The 14,657-nt window shown below is 40.2% G+C and overlaps 2 protein-coding genes across 5 annotated transcripts in view; both read right to left on the bottom strand.

Annotated features, from left to right (window-relative positions):
• LOC307258566 (histone deacetylase 4-like) overlaps positions 1-8,239 on the bottom strand; it is a 130,359-nt gene extending 122,120 nt beyond the window's left edge. For all 4 annotated transcript variants that reach the window (XM_080038154.1, XM_080038153.1, XM_080038152.1 and 1 more), the window contains exon 1: positions 8,160-8,239. The gene's annotated coding sequence lies outside the window, so the exon portion shown is untranslated. The remainder of the gene's footprint in view (positions 1-8,159) is intronic.
• The window catches only part of LOC307258459 (lactase/phlorizin hydrolase-like), a gene marked incomplete at both ends in the record, with an annotated part of 37,074 nt that continues 29,619 nt past the window's right edge, over positions 7,203-14,657 (bottom strand). Inside the window, 3 exons of the mRNA XM_080037988.1 lie at positions 7,203-7,372; positions 8,255-8,364; positions 12,632-12,786. Coding sequence (XP_079894114.1) covers positions 7,203-7,372; positions 8,255-8,364; positions 12,632-12,786 — 435 coding nt within the window. The remainder of the gene's footprint in view (positions 7,373-8,254; positions 8,365-12,631; positions 12,787-14,657) is intronic.

Here is a 14,657-nt window from a genome sequence, read left to right on the forward strand (position 1 = left end):
TGTGTTTATAACCACCAGTAATTAATCAAAGTTTACTTTGCTTTACCATTGTCATAATGCCATTATTAATCTTACACAGTCACATACATTACTTCATCGCAACGCATCTGCAGTCTGTTCATGGTCATATTCACTGCCTAAAATCAGTGTGCCATGATTCCCTGTGTGTGTGTGTGTGTGTGTGTGTGTGTGTGTGTGTGTGTGTGTGTGTGTGTGTGTGTGTGTGTGTGCGTGCGTGCGTGCGTGCGTGCGTGCGTGCGTGCGTGCGTGCGTGCGTGCGTGCGTGCGTGCGTAATGAATGCGTCTGTGCCAAAGCATTCCTGTGACACCTTGACAGAAATTCCGGGTTAGGGATTAAGTTTGTTGGCATCAAATATGATGGCACGCCATGATGAAGCACTTGCTCTGTCTGCTGAGCTTTGGAAACACCTCATTTAAAACAGCAGTCATGGTGAACAGACACATGTGGAAATGTTTTGTCCACATATTAGTGTGTTCCACCACTCCTCTGCCCCCGGTGGCAGCCTCCTGTCAACTACCTAATGAAGAGAAATAAAAAGGGCACAGTGGTTCACACACAACACGTGTTGTTACCCTGGCAACAAAAGGCCAACCATTCGGAGTTCAATAAAAAAAGCAGGAAGTAGCATCTTTCCACGCAGCGTGCCAAGTCCTCTGGATGACAAAAGCCCACTCAACTTCCCTTTCTTTATGACTCACATTCTTTCAATGTCACTCTCGCTCTATAACCCATGTGTTGTTCCACAGTTCTCTAAGCATCCCCTACGTTATTACAAATGATCCATCTCACCATTTAGTCATTTTCCATTATAATGTGTGTGTTTGTTTCACAGAGTGTTAACTGAGCCGGAGTTTCATTCTTTGTACTTTGATCTAGACCACTTTGGTCATTGGACTCCACTTTTTTCGTATTAGTTTCTGTAGAAAAAGTTGTTTAGAAGCAAATTTTCCCCAAAATCCAACTAACAGGATGGAATCCAAACATGCTTAATTGCGTCCTTACCTACTACGGACAGTGACAACAACTCCGATGTCAACTCCAGCTGACAACTTTTGAATAAGAAATGTATGAATGGTTATTTGACCTATTGATATTTTCGGAGATGCCTCTAAGGGGCCACTCACACTAGTGCCGCGGCCCCGTGCCAAAGCTCATTAGCATACTAAAGTCTAGAACGTTTGGCTAGTGTGACCACGCCAACTGTATTCCAGCACGGAACAGCCCCTTGGCCACGGCACACCTGGGAGAGGTGTGCCGTGGCCAAAGTACAGATGCTAATGAGATGACACGCACACAAGCAAGCGCACAGGCGGCGTTCCTGACGTGAATTTATTAAGGATGCATTGTCCGTTAACGTCCGCTGCCTTACTAGTCGGCACCAGAATTGCCCACCACTTGGACTTGTAGCTATAATGTGTGAGAATTAATGTGTGTGTAAGCCTAGGTGTGGGCTAATAAAAGAGGGAGAGAGCTAATTAGGTCGGCTCAGAAAGCACAGCAAAAAGGTTTTCGTGTTTACTCACGTTCGCCAGATGATTTTTTTTCTTTTTCCTCCCGTCAGCTGTCATAACTGCATTTACGCATGGCGGTGGAGACGCACCCAAAACAACACACCGCGGCCCGGTGATAAGGAAACAGTATAGCCTACACTAAGGTTTAACAAGAAACTTTATAAAGACACTTAAAAAAACGATCTCTGCCCATACAAAAAGTTCTGACTTGGATTTGATGGAGCGATCGATGTGTACAAAACCATCCGGATACATATGGTCTGATGACGGGCCGTTATATTAATAATAAACAGCGTGCTGCACAAATATGAGGCTGTCCACCGCGACCTATTACGTCAAGGCTACATTTTTAAAAAAAACAATAGCTTAAGGATTCTCGTTGCTCTAATGTGGAAGTGGAATATTAGATGCAAATTTGGCCGGATGAAAATATTCACAAACAGTCGTATAGCCTACAAGTAGACTAAGCTCCAAATCCTAAACGCGCACGGTGACGTAGGCAAGGTGCGGGGGGAGTGGGGAGGGGGGGGGGAATCGTGCTGAATCGTGCTGAGCACGGAACAGGCAAACGGCACTAGTGTGAGTGCGCCCTAAGAGCCGAATACCTACAGTACATTTGCAGCATGTAAACAGATGGAATCATCAGTATAACAATCTACTGCTTTTGAAATAATGAGTATCAGGTGGCAGCAAAGAGAATAGTTTGGAATAGTGAGTATTTGGACTATGGTACACATTAATAGGCATGAGACATACGCAATGGGCCATAACGCTAACGCATGCAGCCCTTGTCCAATGTGCGTTGAAACCAGATCGACTGATATTAACTAACATCAAAATCTACCCAGAATGGGACTTCTGTCACCAAAATCCACCTGTCCCAAGCCTGATGTAAAATGTATTTATACACCATCCCAAATGACTGAGTCTTAACAACCAAAGATTTAACTGGATTTGCAATTTCCAAACCGCACCAAATAAATAAATAAAAATCTTCTTTAAAATCAGTTATAAATCTGTAAAAGAAAAAGAAAAAATTATGAAAAACTGTCATTATTTGGGTAATTCTAAATGTGATATTGAAAGTGCAACATGCCACCCAGATAGTAGTGGTCCCTGATTGGGTGGGGTGGGATGATACGATAAGAAAGGGGGGGGCCAGTTTGCACAATCCTGCTGGTTGTTTTTGCCTGTGCACAACAGGGTCCCATCAACAAGTCTGTACCCAACACTACAGTTCCATTAATAGACTCAATTAGTAACTATTAGTGTGACATCAACAACATGTCCACAAACAAGGCCGCCTGTCCCTGCCAACACCTGGGTTTGGGTCAGCACAGAGTCCATGCAATTTACAAAGGAGCTAAAAACGGATGTGGGGGAGAATCTGGGAGGTCCATTAACTCATTGGGTCACCGCAAAGATCAACACAAGGGTTTATCAAGCTTCAAATCACTTCAGTTGAGGCTGAGAGCGTCTGTATAGTTGACCATTAAAAGCTTTCTGTCCCATTCGCAGCCTTGTATCTTCCTATTGTCTACTTTTACTTCTCCTGTCATTCCCCAATATCCAGCTTCCTGTCTATTTATTTTCTGTCACTATGATAGACAATAAAGGTTTTTTGAATTTGAATTAAGATCCACAACAGTTGGCTTAAAGACAAACGGTGAACGAAAACTGTGTAGTGATTGATTTCATCAACCTCGGAGATGGATTTTATTGACATTAATCCAATAATGACTAAATAAAATGCAAACTGGCAACGGCCCACGTACACATATTTGGTTGTGTTAGATAATTGGCGGGGGAAAAGAGTTTCCTAAAAGGCTGTTGTGAAATGCTGGATAGCCCGAAGCGAGGGACAGATAGATAACCAAATGACCAGGGACCGAGGACAAGGATACAATAACATTCACAATCACAATGGCTTGAAGGGAAGACCCTGCCAAGCAGCTAGTGAATTCCTGCTGCATGAACTGTCAGACAGGTCCCGACACCTGGTTTGTCCCCCATGCGCAACAGTGGCATTAGTAGACCCAATTAGGAACCATTAGTGTGACAAACATCAACAAAATGTGTTTCTAGTGCCAGCTTTGTGCTAAAATGGTGAGGGGAAGCTTGAAAGTCAGACCTGGGTCCTGAATGAGTGTTTAAATGAGATCACAGGAGGCAAACTAGAGGCAAGTAAAGAACCAGGATTACATGTGCTCCAAAGGTTTAGGACAATTGTGGATGTGTAAGATGGCCCACCACAACCCTGACAGTCTCTGAAGAGCTCTATTCAATTGAGAAACCAACCGTTAGATTACAAATCTAATGCATGGGGGCTCCCTTAGCTCAGTTGGTAGGGCGTCCCCCTCCAGGGCCGAGCCCAGCAGCAGACCCGGGTTCGATTCCCGCCCGCGGTCGTTCTCTGCATGTCACTCCCCTCTCTGCCCCATTTCACCTCTGTCTCTTCACACTATCAATAAAAGCATGAAAAAATGCCGCCCAAAAATATCTTTAAAAAAAATAAAGTGAAGAGAAACATCCCCACTTATTATCTGTCTCAATAAGTAGGTGTTTTTACTTGAAGATGGTGGTTAAATCGTATATTAATTAATGGCAAACGAAGGTCATCCCGAGTCAATTTGTGATTTATTGTTCTACTAGAACAAACTCTAGCACAATACGTAAACAAATTTCAGCCTGTCAATTCACTTTGTCAAAATCAGTGAATAATACCGTCCCCTCACAATCCCCTGCCAACAAGCATTCTCTAGAATCGCTGACTCCACCTTTAAATACAATTGGAAAACATTTGCTTTAAATATTTAAACTACTGATTTGCAGCATTTCATAAAGACTTCAACAACTAAGATTAGATCTAGATATTCTTAAAGCCTTTTCATTTGACACTAACTACAATATACTTCATTTATGTTGGTCACCTGCACAGTCGTGACATTAGGGTTAACCATGGTTGGACTTGACATCTTTGTAGCTACATTCAGTCTCATTACTCTGCATAGTAGCTCCATATAAATCTTGCTAACAATGCAAATGTCAAAGTCGGTCCGAATCTATGATATCTGAAGTTGTGTTATGGTATTAAAAAGTTACGGATCAAGGCTTTAAAAACAACTGTAATTGCAAAACGAATCTCAGGCAACACTCAAGTTATGTCTCAAGCAAGAGGAGAAGTCAAATTTAAAAAAGGTGCGACGTGAAGAATTTTAATTGGTGAGACATAGTGAAATGGTATTGTGACCCACACTTGAACTTTTTCCTTACCAGTTATAAGGCTACACTTTAAGGTTGCATTTGAGCAGATTATTTCATATTGGTTATTATCTTGAAAGAACAATTCTGCGTAAAAATATCCCTTGTTCCTACCGATTATTACAAACTAATGAGATATTCCATTTTGTGAACTGTGTATATCGTCCAGCCATAAAAGTATTTCCTTGACCATTGAGTCAAACAAAACAGCAGCAATACTTTTCACAAATACATATGAAAAATCTTCCGTTTCCGACACCCCAAAATCTTTTCAATGCCTGAGCCTGACTATGTAAATCTGTTTTTTTGGGCAACACATTACAACAACAAGATATAATTAAAAGACAAATTAATTCATCAAATGTGCACACACACAAACACACACTCGTGAGGCTAATCAATCTGTGACTTAAACACCTGTGTTTAAGTCACAGAGGTGTTCTGAGAGGAAGACGCTCACTCTTACATCCCATCCCCTACACCCATCTTGTAATAAGTCATTTTCACACAGACTTGGTGTGTGTAGTTTGTGTCAGTGAGAAACTGAAAAACTGTCTAAACTGAATTGTATATACAGTACTAGCTGTTACCGTCAGTCCCTTAATCTCAATGTGAAAGAGCTTTTCTCTCTTTTTGCAACAATCACACAAAGATAAATCGGTTCAAAAAAGGCAGAGATGTGCATCATCACCGCACCATTGGTCGCCTACAAAGACCACAATGCACTGCAGCCACAAGACATGTTGCACATTCCATACATAGCATGATCAGTAATAGTCAGGTAAACAGAAAAGTGACTTCAAAAATATTTATAACAAAAACAGATCCAGGAATAAACAATACACACAACGGAGTCAAGTGAACAGTTCCTCTTTGTGTGGGACACAGCAGGGCTCTAATCTGCACTGGAGAAAAATACTACGATACCGCTTATTGAAGACGTAACATCGCTTGCGGCTGCATTGCATTATGAGCTGTCCAAGCACTCGCAGAGAAAGGGTCGTCATCGCTTGTTCCTATATAGAATGGATTTCTTCATGTGAATTGCGAACAGTGAATAATTACGGCCTGGTAAATAATGAAATTGTGCTACTTATTTCAAAGATAAACATATTCTTTGTCATATAAAAAGACTCCAATGTAAAGTCTGCAGTGAGTGGAGCGGTCCTAACATGATGGCATGCAATAAAATGTCACCAACAGCTTGCCTGTGACCACATTCAAACACTGAAGGTTTTCAGAACCTTTTTAAAATATATATTTAGTCAGATTGATAACACCTAACCATGGAGACTCAAACACATTCTCCCTCCCTTGTGCGAACAGTAAAATCACTGAAATCTTCCCCTTCTCCATCCATATAACATCAGTTAATCAACTTAAGAGACCACTCCAAATGTGGAGTGTCTCTCGGATAACAGAAAATTGCAAATGACTAATGTTCTTATGGTATATATCTATGTATTTGAATAATTTTTCAATTTCAAAAGAATGCAGGAGTACAGAAAATGAAGGCGTCACGTCTTTGACCCATATGTTTGAGTAGAAAGAACATTTTGGTTTTTATAATATAAACTACTGACAACATTTCTACCAAATTCCAATACATTTTTTGTCATTAAGAGCATTTTCAATAAGTTATGTGGAGATGAAGATTCAAGAAAAAAATCAGACTGGTCTCTTGACTGTTTTTTTCCGGAGCTGTATGATCGAAGTTGTGCTCAGCAAGTCACGGACTGCCATTTGTCCAAAGAGAGAGAGAGAGAGAGAGAGAAAAAAACTTTCAGACGCAATGTCAACAAAGAAGATCCAGCTTGACTCAGTGCAGTGCTGTGGCCATGGTCTTGTTTTCTGAGGAGCAGTGTGAGCCCAGTGGTCTTCAGAGCTCTGCAGCAGTGAGACCTTGTTCCTGTGGGGCCTGGGCTTTACGAGCGTGCACCAGCGCTCCTCCACAGCTTGTAATGCTGAGGGAATAGTTTCCGCTATGGAAGGCTCAAAGGAGGACAGCCCTGCTGCTGCTGCTGCCGCCTGCCAGCTGAAGTCAGCCTCCCATTCAAAAGGAAGTGAGGGGAAACTTGAATGGCAATAGGCGACTGAGCCTCTCTTTGATTTTTTTTGTATAGGCTACACCACTTATTGCTGTGTTATTTAAAGCATTCAAGTTGTTTTCCCTCCATCTATTCCACATAAAAGCAAGTGTTATACCATCATAAGTAGACTGGTCATTTCTGGACTAGACACAGGTAAAGATTATTTAAAAACACCAGCCATTTTTCCCCAAAGGTTCATAGATATGATGACAGCAGGTTTTGAACAGCTTCCAGGCTTTAACTGAGATGTCTTTACACCTAGGAGGCTATAGTCACTTCAGTTTCCCTGAACTTTCTCCCTCACCGTCGAATAGGTTGCTATACGGATTTGAAGCCAACTTCAGCGTCGTCGTCCTGCTGCTGCTCTCTTGTGTTTACACTCCATGAAGACACAGGCTGACACCCAGAGCCGTGGCAGCAGCGGCGGTTCAACCTCAGCACAAACCTCCGCACCATCACACAGCCTACGATAGCCAACATAATGCTTTCTCCTCACGAGCGCACGACAGAAAAGAGAATGTTGCACATGAACGCAAATAGCCTTCTGAGTTATTCAAAGACATGCATGTAGTTTTTGAGCACAATTGACGTGGTATTAAGGACAAACCTTTCACGCACTGATACAGTTTCCCCTAAACGTGTGACTGCTTGACTGGTGAACAAACAGCTGTAACAGTTTGTATTCCCCACTACATCTGGCAACTCTTTATGACGACAACCTCACACAGCGTAGGAAAACAACATGACAGCGTATAGGCTACGGCGCTGTAGCACACAACTGAGGGGAAGGTGGAAAGTTCGAAAAGTAATAGTCCTGGCTCCTGGTCCATAAAAGCAACTTTCCCGACGAGTTAGAAGCAATATAGCCCGACAGTGACATTAAAACTCCCATTCAAGTCGAGCAGCTAAGGTGGCAGAGTAAAGATAGCCTATTGCACAACACGTAGAGTCGACAGTTTAATTTTTTTTTTAAATCCGCTCCAAATTGGTAATACTGAACAATGTATTGCGCAACATGTAGCATACACTGCCCCGCCGTTGACTGTAAAACCTAACATACAACAATACGAACTCGCAGAGAAAAGTCAGTAATGGCAGGATAACAGCAACTCAGTCCGACTTCCGAGGAAGTAGGCTAAAAGCGCAGACACTCACTCAAAGATAAACATGAGTCTAATTTTTGGAGTCATGGTTTTCTCTCTCACACACACACACGTTCAAGCCAAAAAAGGGACTGTGCAATTGTGATTCACAAAGACAGAAAAGTAGCACTACCTGACTTGGGGGCAGCCTTTGAGCGCAAACGATCGGTTTTGCTCCCAGTCTCCAGGAGCATCCACAGTGCAGGGTATTTTAGGACCCGTCGGTACCGTAAAAGTCATTCAGCCAGCGGCTCCGCCATACTGAACGAGTCACGTGTCCGACAACCGCCTGCATTTCCGTAGGAGGCGGGGCTTGTACAGAACGGGATGACTGACAGCTGAGAGGGAAATAAAAAATCTGTCAAGGATAAGCCTGTCACTCATAGCCATGCAGCCAGGTGTGTATAGCCTATCAATACCTCTTCCTCCAGATAGCCTTTGACATGACTCATCACATGAGACAATGTTTCAGTTTATGTGATTTTGCTTTGATTTTGTGAAGTATTGTTATATTGTTTCATTGGACTGTAGAAATCAACAGTGAGTAAGGCCTACTGTATTTTGAACTACCCATGTTAAGTTATCTCTATAATAGCTTATTCATTTGGTAGGCTATCCTATGCTGCAGCCTGCTGCTGCTCAGTAAGAACTTTATATCAATGATTTCATTTCTTTATTATTAGGCCTACCTGAACTAGACTTAGTGTCTACAGGACAACTATACAGTAGCCTATAGGCTATGTATATTGTTAGGCTATTCATTGTCAAAGAATATAAAATACCAATGTCTTTTGCGGCTGTGGTTTGATCGGGTTTGACAGACAGTGGCGTCGCTCTGACATCAACATGCTATGATGATGTCAGTCAGACAGTCAAGCTGCCAAGTCACCAAACACTTTCACATCAGCCTCCAAGTTTTAATTCAAGGCCAGAGGCATCGGGAATTTCTGACAGCTACAATGTCTCTTTGGTGGAAAGAGTGCCAACTAACCACTGGCAAGATGGCTGCAAGCCTCCACTGCAGACAGTTCAATCTAAATAAAATCCAAAATTAGAGCCAAAAGAAGCAATTTGTGAGCTGTGTTTGTATCTGGTTTCACTTGATAATGGGACTGTCACAAATACGTAACAGAAGAAACTACTTTTAGCATTGAGATAATTAGAGCACAACAGGGCGACCATTGGGAGTAACCAGCAACCGTCAATGTCTAATGTGTGAACAACTGGAGATTTAATTTTGTCCTTCCTGTTTGGCTGATATTCTGTAAATACACAACAAGTAAACAACGCCCTAAATAGATTCGAAAATTAGCTCATTTCTGAGCAGTGGCCAGAAATATATTAATGCAGAACTTTTGCCCACAGATATAGACATCTTCCATGTTAAATAACTAAAACTGTGTGATAACATGCATCCCGTTACAAGCCTTCTTAAAAGGCTGATACAGAAAAAAATGTGTTTTCATAGTGTAAATATAGGGTTAATACGATAATACAAATTCCAAAAAATCAAAGGTTGTTCTGAAACTTCTGAAACCCCACAAACGTAACATACATTAATAAACTAGAGCTTTTTCATCACAAATCTAATCTACCCAGTTCAATGCACAGTTTATGAGTCATGTGTTGGTATTGTCTTCCCACGGTGATTTCCAGGAAACCTTTTCAAGAGCGACTTCGCACGACTCCAAAAAAACGTGTGTCTACTTGTCGCATTAAGCAGTTTGCTTTGGAGAGACACACACCAACGGTCTATTCTCCAGTTGAGGGAAGTTAGAATTGTATTCATGAAAAGTGGTGCCGGACAGATTTGCGTCAATGTTGGTGTATAGGAAAATGGTAATCCAACCCCTGGAACAGAGCTTTCCTCTAAAGAACTCATATAATTAGTGACTAAATATGTATTGAAATTCATAAAAGATTGGTGATAGCACATTTGAAATGCAGGATGCATCATTAATCATGAATGTGTCTGTCTCAACGTATTTAAAGGTATATTATTTGCTCATAAGGAACCAGAGGTGTAACACTTAACAGCCGGTGAGGTGCCATGGTGTGTCATCAGCACACTGAGAAATCACAATAAAATGCATTTTAGGTCTAACACAAATCTTTTCAAATTCTTTCATAACAAAGGAAACGTCATTGCGATAAATTGGAGTGGGTCTTTGTGGTTAGCAAGCTTTCTGCACAGTCCCATTATACAAGAGATGGCTTGGGCTATGTATGGGAAGCTGAATGAAAGTAAATACACATTGCCACTGGATTTCTTTGTTTTCATGTTGAACAGCGTTGATGCTTTGTTCAGATCGAGTGGCTTTGAGCAAGAAGAGTAGCATATAAATGCTCGGTGAACCTTTAAATCTAAGGCTATTGTGAGCACATTCTCAAGAGGGTCTTAACAACAACATACTGCGGTTGTACACAATCTGTCAAAACAATAGCAATACATTTTAATTTAATTATACTGTATATCAATCAAATAAAATTTTAAAACGTTTATATATTTTATTTTTTATTATTATTTTTTACATTTTATGAAATACTATTTTACCATTATTTATTTATTAAATTATTGTGCAATTTATCCATCTCAAAATTATTCTTAATACACTGTAACTCTGTCACTAAAAATAATGTAGTTGTATCTCTCACAACAGTTGTCAGCACACGGGTAGAAACACATATCTTGACATCAATGACAGGTTTTGCCGTTTTGAGACACAATAGCAACACTGCTCTATGGGAAAACACTTTTTATCAGGTGGTGGATTGATTGATTGATTGATTGATTGATTGATTGATTGATTGATTGATTGTCTTTATTTCGAACATGCAATAAAAAATAGATGAATAAATAACAAACAAACAAAGAAAAACAAAGAAATAGAATTAAAAAAACAAACAAAAGAAAAACAGACATGCTCGAAAGGGGGTAGGAGGAAGTAAAAAACTTATCTAGTCCTACCCCTTAACAGATCAATTTTGCTTGGATAGATTATGTTATTAGCATGTCAGGATGAATTAGTAAACAGAGTTGTCTCAATCCCTCCGGCTTTCGATACATCACCTCCACCAATTATCATCCAAACGCATTGCCTGGAGCTGATTCTGGGTTCTGGACTATAACAAATATGGAGTTCTTATCACAATCAAACAAGGAACATGTGAAGCCATTTTCTCCATGTTGAGGACTCATGGACTAGATAGCAAACCAAAGACAATATGAAGACGCTTTCTCATAGCCACAGAGTGACAGAGAAATGTGATGAATTGCAGTTGGGTTGGGGACTGGGTCCTAACATCCAGCAGTGTGCAATATGTGCCCATAATCAGTGCTACCAAGTGCTGATGTATGTACTGAACAATAGCGGACTATATAAATGGCAGACTTCAAAAGGACACCTGATGCTGCCACAAATGAAGCAGCGGTACGGCCGGGATTATATACACAGCGATGCCTAGGGAGTGAAATAGAAATGAACAACTTAACCCAGTGCAGCCGCTCTCTAAAGAATACACTGCCAGTGTAATAAGTATCCACTCAGATGGCCTTGTGCACATTTACAAGTAGAGAAAGCTTGATTTGAACATAGATGGAACAACTCAACCCTCTGCCACTCTCTCCTCTAAAAGGCTTATCCCTGACAGCATAACAAGTGTTCTCTGAAAACTCATCTATAGCGCTGTGAAATGGGATGCATCCAGCGGGTATCTGCTGTAATGGAAGCAGATATGGCTCACACATGATGACATACCATGCAATATGATATATGATATATAGACAACCGCCAGCACTCAGGGAAACGACACAAGATTTTATTAGGACCATTTTCTTGTCCATCACCCAGTGCTGCTTACATATATCCAAGGCTACCAATGGATTCACGTTAAAAAATGCATACAAGTTGCTCTTCCATTTGTCATTCATGGAAAAGATTCTTACAGTTATATGTAAGTACAATAATTCTCGGTCCCTTTGGAACATTTCTCAGATCAGAATGGAAATGATCAAATCTACTCGTTCCACCTCTATAATCATCTTGTCTCTTGCACGCGTCATAAACGCAATTTATCCTTTATCATTCTCTCAGGCAACACGTTGGAAATGCTTTGGCCGATTCATAAAAAAAAATGAATGAATTCAATTGTCTGCTGTTCAATTGTCTACAATATCAATTGCCCACTTCACGTTGAGCAAAACAGTGCTTCTCTGTATAATAATAATAATAATAATAATAATAATAATAATAATAATAATAATAATAATAATAATAATAATAATAATAATAATAATAATAATAATAATACATTTTATTTATATAGCGCTCTTCTCTCACTCAGAGCGCTTAACCTCCAAAATAATCTGGGCATTAGTTCATTTCATAAATCATTACATGCAAAATGGGTGAAACAGTTGTCACTGTCATCCGTCAAGTATTTTCTATGAATCTTTATGATATTTTTATATATTTTTTCATTTCACTAATTAAGGGGACAATGTGAAGTGTTGAGAGTTAAGCAGGCCTACAAGCAGGTGAACGCAGGTGTGTGTGTGGACACAGACAGCGACAGGCAGGGATAAGTTGAAAAGCCTTTTATCACTGAACATGGCATAAAGCTGTCTGGAGCTGAGAGTCTAGAGTGTGGGAAGCTGATCCCAGCAGGTCCAGAGCAGAATCCAGGACTGAGCCGAGCTGGGCAGCAGTCCAGGGCTCAGCAGCAGATGGAGGGCTGGAGACAAACCGAAGCTGAGGAGACTGGAATGGAGGTTTGTTTGGACAATGAGTACATTAACCATAAGAGTGGCTTGAAGCATAAATCGACTTCACTCAAAGAGCTCACATTGACATGTGCCAGAATGTCAGGAGGTGTAGTAACACTGCAATGCACTGCATGTACAGTTACAGTTAACTTTTGTAACTTTGTATAGATAGATAGATAGATAGATAGATAGATAGATAGATAGATAGATAGATAGATAGATAGATAGATAGATTTTATTTAAGGGTCAAAAGATCCTACATTATCAAGCTCAAATGCCCCTTGTATGACCTTATAGGGAGAGTGTGGAAGTCCCATTAGTCAACAGGTTAATTACACTGGTTTGAATAAATACTTTTTTTAAAAGGGCACTTTGTCACTCGGAACAGAAAGGGCAATGGCAGGTGCCCCCTTCTGCATGGCTTTGTATTGTGACCAAATAATTGTTAAATGAATGAAGTTCCCATCATGTCTCCATGAGCCTTGGCTGTATGATGAGACCATTTAGCTCAAGGTCCTCAGGTCTCAGACTCACCAGACAGACTGGAAGGAAACCAAGCACCCCTCAATACCTTTGTGGAAGTTATTACCAAGCATTTTAGAAAGTGTCAGAATGGGACATTTGACATAAAAAAAAGTAACCAAAGTGACAATTATTTTTAGAAGAGTTTGACTTCTTCTTCTCACCTGAGTTGACCCTTGCCTTGTCAGCGTGTCAGGAGTGGTGACGTGTTCGCTTCAGGAAAAAAAAGATGACAGTAAATACAGGCTTTTATTGGAAAGGTTAGCTCACCATTTTAACCTGTAATTTTTATTTTATTTAAAGGTTCTATTTCTATTCATTCGCTTTTAAATGTTTTATTCATTCGCTTTTCTAATGTGTATTATGTATTTTAATCTTGCCCCTGTAAAGTACATTGAATGGCCTTGTGTCTGAATTGTGGTTTAAAAATAAACTTGCCTTGCCTTGCCTCACTGGATTTGGAAAGAAACCTTAATAAATATTATGACGTACCTGAATATTGACTTGACTAGAGACCCTGCACCTATGCTGTTTAATATGACATTTTAGTTTTACGCAATTCGTAATAACGTAGTCAAGATTTTTGGGGCAAAAAACAAACAAGACAGACATAGTATAGTGTTGATATAATTCAATAACTTTAATTAGTAGCCTACATCTGAAACATCGAACTATTGTTTGTTGACTTATTGTTTAAGATTTGTCTGCTAGTATCACTTGATCTTCCATCTGAGAAATTAAAGAAAGATCAGTGGGCATGTCCTCCATTAGTGTACCTAACCGTCCATATATATAGTACAGTAAGTACTCTTCTGATTTATGAAAAGTAAATGTTTAAGTTTTCATAATAAATGGAGGCAGGGAATCAAATCATGAAAACAACTGGGATGCACACTAGATGACGACATGACCAATTGATCAACTCATGATAATTTACCCGTCCCACACAAAGCCTTCCTTACTGAATATATCCGTTATGACTTGTTTTGTGAGGAATAAGGGGAGCCCATAGAGGACTTGAATTTAACAATAAATAACTAGTGTGTGTGTGTGTGCCACATTTTTCCACCTGTCAAGTCACACAAGAGATCCTCAATACATTTAAGAGAATAAAACTGTAGAAACTGTAATCCACACAGAGATTTATCACAAATCTTTGGCAGACAGACCCGAATATCATAAGCTGCATTAAAAGCCAATGGATTTATTCCATTCCAGTGTTTTTGTCAAACCCTTAAATACTAACAAGCCACATCTAATTCCTCTCTGCTAACAAAAGCAGCTTTTACACCCAAACACTGTCACCCGACCTTTTCAAAAAAATGCCAATACAGGCTTTTCAAA

The sequence above is a fragment of the Ammodytes marinus genome (assembly GCF_949987685.1).
Source record: "Ammodytes marinus genome assembly, chromosome: 12".
Taxonomy (NCBI): Eukaryota; Metazoa; Chordata; class Actinopteri; order Uranoscopiformes; family Ammodytidae; genus Ammodytes; species Ammodytes marinus.